This window comes from Xenopus laevis, chromosome 8L (assembly GCF_017654675.1).
Source record: "Xenopus laevis strain J_2021 chromosome 8L, Xenopus_laevis_v10.1, whole genome shotgun sequence".
NCBI lineage: Eukaryota > Metazoa > Chordata > Amphibia > Anura > Pipidae > Xenopus > Xenopus laevis.
The window spans coordinates 131,773,855-131,780,785 of record NC_054385.1 but is presented as its reverse complement, the minus strand read 5'-3'; the positions used below and the strand labels follow the sequence as shown (position 1 = coordinate 131,780,785).

At 42.4% G+C, this 6,931-nt stretch overlaps 1 protein-coding gene across 1 annotated transcript; it reads right to left on the bottom strand.

Moving 5' to 3' along the window:
* Window positions 1-279: 279 nt before the first annotated feature.
* glmp.L (glycosylated lysosomal membrane protein L homeolog) lies at window positions 280-6,425 on the bottom strand. Its single transcript, XM_018231022.2, has 6 exons — window positions 6,174-6,425; window positions 5,312-5,569; window positions 4,467-4,670; window positions 3,465-3,680; window positions 2,914-3,191; window positions 280-1,784 (listed from the first exon to the last, which is right to left on the bottom strand). Exons 1-6 carry the CDS (start codon window positions 6,264-6,266, stop codon window positions 1,616-1,618), a joined length of 1,218 nt encoding a protein of 405 aa, XP_018086511.2. The 5' UTR covers window positions 6,267-6,425; the 3' UTR covers window positions 280-1,615.
* Window positions 6,426-6,931: the final 506 nt, after the last annotated feature.

Below are 6,931 nucleotides of genomic sequence, written 5' to 3'. Positions count from 1 at the left end.
TGTGGCGTAACGAAGTGCCACGGTTGGATTGGTCCAATGTGAAATCTGTAACATTAAAGGGGTTGTTCACCTTTAAATTAATAGTTAGTTATGGTATAGAGACAATTTGTGATTGGTTTTCAATTTTTATTATTTATGGTTTTTGACTTCTTCAGCAGCTCTCCAGTTTGCAATTTCAGCTGTCTGGTTGCTAGGGTCCAAATTAACCCAGCAACCAGGCATGAGAATATGGAATTTTAATAGGGGAGGGTCAGAAAAGAAAGATGAGAAAATCTCTGGTTGACAGTTGGTGTTTTCATTATACACCTGGGTTTTATTGAAAGAAAACAAAGAAATGAAGGAATTGTTACTCGCAGGAAGTATTTACACGGAGTAAAGTGCTGGGAGAGAAAGTGTTAATAAGAAACAAAACAGGCACTTTCATGCCTGTTTCATGTTTTTGTTTAAATCTGACAGTTTTGATGTGCACAGTCAAGTACAATTAAGGGGCGGTACATCTATTTAACCCTTTAAGTACCAGTCACGGCCACCAACGTGGAAAAATCGATGCAACTGGTTGTTCTCTGCCAGCACCTGGTGCATAAAGGGTTAATGCATATGTACAAAGAGGAGGGGCACATTTTAAGGCAAAATCCATATCCCTCCAGTCTGAGAGCTACAGGGAATGTTAGAAGCAGATTAACCCCCCATGCTCCAGAAAGAGGGGCTGATAACTTACATATAATTAACCATTTGATTTCCGGTGTCAGTTGTACCATTAGTAGGGGGCCTGACCCACCCAGGTAAATAGAAGCCCCTCCCACTCATTTTGATATTCTAGTACTTGTGATGTCATCGAGGGGCAATAATACCAATAACTGGGAATAAAGAGAAGCCGTGAGCAAAGAAAATTAGGAAGTGGTTATCAACGCTGGGACTTTCTGTTCTACTCTCACATGGAAACTTGTCCTTTAAAGGGGACCTACCTGGAGCCGGCGCAGGGAGTTAAAGGGATACTGTCATGGGAAAACTTTTTCTTTTTTCAAAACACATCAGTTAATAGTGCTGCTCCAGTAGAATTCTGCACTGAAATCCATTTCACAAAAGAGCAAACAGATTTTTTTAGATTTAATTTTGAAATCTGACATGTGGCTAGACATATTGTCAGTTTCCCTGGTAGATCTCAGAACAACACTCAATAGTAAAATCCAGGTCCCACTGAGACACATTCAGTTACATTAAGTAGGAAAAATAACAGCCTGCCAGAAAGCAGTTCCATTCTAAAGTGCTGGCACAAGTCACATGACTGGGGGCAGCTGGGAAACTGACAATATGTCTAGCCCCAAATATAAATAAATGTGTTTGCTCTTTTGAGAAATGGATTTCAGTGCAGAATTCTGCTGGAGCAGCACTATTAACTGATTAAACCGGAAAAAAAAAAAAAACGTTTTCCCAAAAAAAAAAGCGCATTGTAAAAAATAGTGGTTTTTTTTTGGCCAGAAACATGGCAGAAATACAGTGTTTCCATCAATGAGGCAGCGGCTGAAGAGGAAAAAAAAGGACCAATATCCCAGCAGCCCCGGGACAGGGTCGCGTGTCCAGTTATAAATGAATCAGCGAGTCCACGTGCCATTGGTCAGTTTATGGGCTCGTAATTAGAATAGACTTTGTGCCTCAGGGCCGTCACTACAAGGGTCCCCACAATGAGCAGCAACAGGGGGGTCCCCAGGGCCACAGCCATGATACAGATAACCAGGATAGAAAAGGAGTCACGGGGCGGCTCACCGTAGCCAATCAGGGCCGACCTGCAGGCAGAGAAATGGTGCAGTTATGTAATTGGATGGATATTTATATGGCAGTTGGGGTACAAGGGGATATAGTAATTATGAGCCTTGGACCATTAAGTTAACTTTTAGTATGTTGTACCTTAGCCATTTCTAAAACAACTTTTCAATTGGTTTTCATTATTTATTTATTTTTTTATAGATTTTTGAATTATTTCCTTTCTTCTTCTGACTCTTTCCAGCTTTCAAATGGGGGTCACTGACCCCATCTAAATAAAACAAATGCTCTATGAGGCTACAAATGTATTGTTATTGCTACTTTTTATTACTCATCTTTCTATTCAGGCCTCTCCTATTCCAGTTTCTTATTCAAATCAGTGCATGGTTGCTAGGGTAATTTGGACCCTAGCAACCAAATGGCTGAAATTGCAAACTGGAGAGCTGCTGAATAAAAAGCTAAATAACTCAAAAACCACAAATAATAAAAAATGAAAACCAATTGCAAATTGTTTTAGAATATCCCTCTCTACATCATACTAACAGTTATCCCAAAGGTGAACAACCCCTTTAAAGGCAAAAGACCCCTTTAATACATTGAAAGGACCAGCCCAACCTGCAGAGATCACATTAGAAAATGCGCAGTGGGCCAATCAGAGCACTGGAATATTTATAAATAGGAGCCAATCACAGCATTGGAACATAGTCCTATAGCCAATCACAACCCTAGAATAGACACATGGCTGCTTCAAGGTGTGACTCATTATTGCACGAGAGCATGATGGGAATACCATGACAATATAGTGGATAAAGTACCCCCTATTGTAAAATATAAGGATATTATAAGCATCACCGAGGAGTTCCATATAAACACGAGGCTGAAGGTCATGGAACTCCAAGGTAACTTCTAATATCCTCAGGCTACTTTATTTATTGTAATACACAAGTTTTAGTCAGTCATGTGACAAATGACATCACTACTCACCGTTTATAACTGATGACATCACTTGTCACCGTTTATAAGGATATAATTTACAAGATATTCATGGCTTTTGTGTATTATAATAATAATAATAATAATAATAATAATAATAATAAAGACCAACTAGCAGCCAATCAAACGTTTAGAAGATTAGGGGTGGAAACAACTCACCAGCTCAGAAACCTGTTTTTGTCGTAAAAGTCGCCATCCGCTATCCCAAAGGAGATATTAAAGGCCTCCAGTTTGTATGCGTCTGCCAAGTCGTCCCCAAAGTAGGCGTGGGCAATGCTGCCAGCAGGAAAAGTGGTATTGAAGGGCCTCAGCGGGTGCAGCTGGCATGGGAGAATATCTGCTCGGGTGCCACTGGGAGATCCATAAGCCACCGACTTCCACTGGAGAAATCCCCGGGCGTGGCTAGAATTAGGTGCATCTGGCACTAACTGCATCATCTGTCATATAACAAGGGACAAATGAACCATTTAACTCAATGACCCACAACCCCACCGGTAACATAAACACTTGCTGTTCCTTTCATTATATGGTTTACAGATAAGGAGGAGTTCATTACGGAGGAGGAGGACTTGGACTTCATTATGGAGGAGGGGGACCATTGATAAATCTGCCCCTTTAACTGTAACCTACCTTCTCCTCCTTCTACAATTGCTCTTCTGCATTTCTGCAACCCCCAGTAAGTATTGTGAAGTAGATTCCCACTGCTTTACCTCGAATATAGTTGGGGTGTACTCATCATCAATCGAGTGTACAGACTCCATTTTCTTGCGCCCCTCTTTCTCAATGGTTACCATCTCTAGGGCAAAGCGGGAGTTATTGCCCCGAGGCCTGACACCCGCTACCAGGAACTCCAGCTTGGTGCAGTTGGCTGTATGGCGCAGGCGTGGGGAGGAGGAGTCCCGTCCTGAGGAGCTGTATGCAGAGATCTACATAAAAGCAGAGAGTGCTCAAGATTTGGGGAGGCTGAACAGTTGCCTGTTGTTTAAAGGGACGGTATCACCAAGCTTTTAAGGGGTTGTTCACCTTTAAATTAAATTTTAGCAGTCCCTTTAAGAGACCCAAATGTTTAATGTAATGTTGCCCTTAAAATGTAAAATTCATTGGGTCTCTTGAAGGGTTAATTCACCTTAAAGGGGTTGTTCCCCTTTAAATTAACTGTTAGTATGATGTAGAGAGGGATATTCTGAGACACTTTGCAATTGGTTTTCATTTTTTAGTATGTGTGGTTTTTGAGTTATTTAGCTTTTTATTCAGCAGCTCTCCAGTTTGCAATTTCAACCATCTGGTTGCTAGGGTCCAAATTACCCTAGCAACCATGCACTGATATGAATAAAGGAACTGGAATATAAATAGGAGAGGACTGAATAGAAAGAGGGGGAATAACAAGTAGCAATAACAATACATTTGTAGCCTTACAGTTAAAAAGTTGAACGGATTCAGAAGAAAAGGGCAAATAATTGAAGAACTGCAAAAAATGAATAAGGAAGACCAAATGAAAAGTTGCTTAGAACTGACCATTCTAGAACACTATGTAAGGTGAATTAACCTTTCAAGAGACCCAATGAATTTTACAATTTAAGAGCAATGCTACAATAAAAATGTGGTTCTCTTAAAGGGACAGCAAATAGGAAGCGGTACATTAGACAAAGTCAAGCAAAAGAAAGACTTGGGTCAGGTTTGAAGGCGCTCAGCAAACGCTCTATTTCCCTCACCCTGAAAGAGACACTGCCGTTGTGAAAGCTGTCGGTGGGGTCGGAGGCATTGTAGCCGGTCAGGTTGGCACTGAGAGAAGTGGCATTAATGGTGGCATTGGCGCTGTCCCAGAGGAAGTCGGACAAGTTGTACGCAGGGTAGAAATACTTCTCGTCCGTCCCGGAGAAGTTGGCCGTGTTGTTCACATCCTGATATTCAAAGATCTGGAAGCAAATAAATGGGTGTTATGTGAAGAGCACCCTTAGGCAATGAGCCCCAATCCCCCCCCCACCGATCTATTCAATTGAATGAAAGAAAGTGTGGATGATACCACATAACAGCGGGTAGGGCACTCAGAATATGCCCCATAATATCTTACACAGTCTAGAATATTCACATAATATCTTACACAGTCTAGAATATCAACTTAATATTTTACACAGTCTAGAATATCCCCATAATATCTTATACAGTCTAGAATATTCACATAATATCTAACACAGTCTAGACTATCCCCCTAATATCTTACACAGTCTAGAATATCCCCTTAATATCTTATACAGTCTAGAAAATTCACATAATATCTTACACAGTCTAGACTATCCCCCTAATATCTTACACAGTCTAGACTATCCCCCTAATATCTTACACAGTCTAGACTATCCCCCTAATATCTTACACAGTCTAGAATATCCCCCATAATATCTTACACAGTCTAGAATATCCCCCATAATATCTTACACAGTCTAGACTATCCCCCATAACATCTTACACAGTCTAGACTATCCCCCATAATATCTTACACAAGCTAGAATATCCCCCATAATATCTTACACAGTCTATAATATCTCCCATAATATCTTACCCTGGTGAACAGGAGGGCGGTGGCATAGCTCACACTCTCCGCTGGCTCTATACGGAGGGCCCCCTGGGGTGCCGGAGATAATAGTTTGGTCCAGTTGACTTGCAGTTGGCTCGTCTCACTGTGGGTGAATATAAGTAGGACAGTGGGGGTGCCGATGGTGCTCCAGACATAGTGAATAGTGCTCCCGTTCCCCACCGCTCGCACGTGCACCACATTCACTGACGTGTCAGAAGAGCCGGGGTTGTACTGCAGGGAGACCTGGGGGGCACAACAGAAAGACGTGTTGCTATCAGTAATAATAGTCCTGGGAGTCTGACAGGGACCAACACAATTCATGGGTATTATAGGGCATTACAGTGTATTACAGGGTATTAAAGGGCATTACATGTGTATTGCAGGGCATTACTGGGGTATTAAAATGCATTACAGAGCTTTACTGGGCATTACTGGGGTATTAAAGGCATTACAGGATATAACAGGGTATTAAAGGGCATTATTGGGCATTATTAGGGATATTCCAGAGCATTACTGGGCATTGCAGGATACTACAGGGCATTACTGGTGTATTGCAGGGCATTACTGGGGTAATACTGGGCATTACTCGGGGTATTACAGGGGAATTAAAGGGCATTACAGGGTATTAATGGGCATTACTGGGGTATAAAAGGACATTACAGGATATTAGTGGACATTACAGGGTATTATAAGGCATTTTGTGCAATTTCTCAGCTACAGCGGGACACACCAAAAACGCTGCTCCAGGCAGTTCTATGGCACATACATTACACACACACATATATAGATGCAGGATAACGCTGGTGTGTGCGATACAAAGTCTAATAATGCCCCGCACATCACTCACCTCCCGGCTCTCCTCCTGCCCCCGGCCCTGCAGCGCCCCCACACACACAAGGCCGAGCAGCAAGAGCAGCCGCCAGCCCCGCGTACAACCCATTCCACCGGCTGCCGCTTCTATTTTCCCTGACAGTACTTCCGCCTTGTCACATGACCTGTCAGCCGATTCAGGAGCCTGTGGATTCAGCTCCCATGATGCGTCGGGGCAAGATGACGCGGTTCTTGGCGCTCCGGAAGTGGAGAGGAAATCTCTATAGAAATGACCTTCACACAGCCCTCTACTTCCTGTTACACTTTTTATACAAATATGCGCTTCTGGGTGACAGGAGTGTGACTGTGACTGTGAGGGAAGGGAAGCCCCTCCTCCACCCAAAAGAAGTAATACGATTTGTTGGAGGGGTGGCTCACCTTTAATTTAACTTGTAGTATCTTATAGAATGGCCTAGTCTGAGCAACTTTTCAATTGGTCATTTGCCTTTTGTGTAATTGGCTTCAAGACCAGCCCAAGTCAACTATTAGTGTCTCCAAAGATGCCCCAGTAGCCCCCCAACTGCTTTTCTGCTGATTCACTGCACATGCTCAGTGCTGCTGTTAGGGAATGACACACATTATATTTAATTCATATAAAGGTCACAATATAAAGCGGATTAGCAAATAATTTAGATTATTACTACATGACAGCACAGAAACCAGTGCAATTAGCATCAGAATTTAATAATCAGCAAACCTGTAGCATCAGCTTATATTACAGCCAGGGAAGCTCAT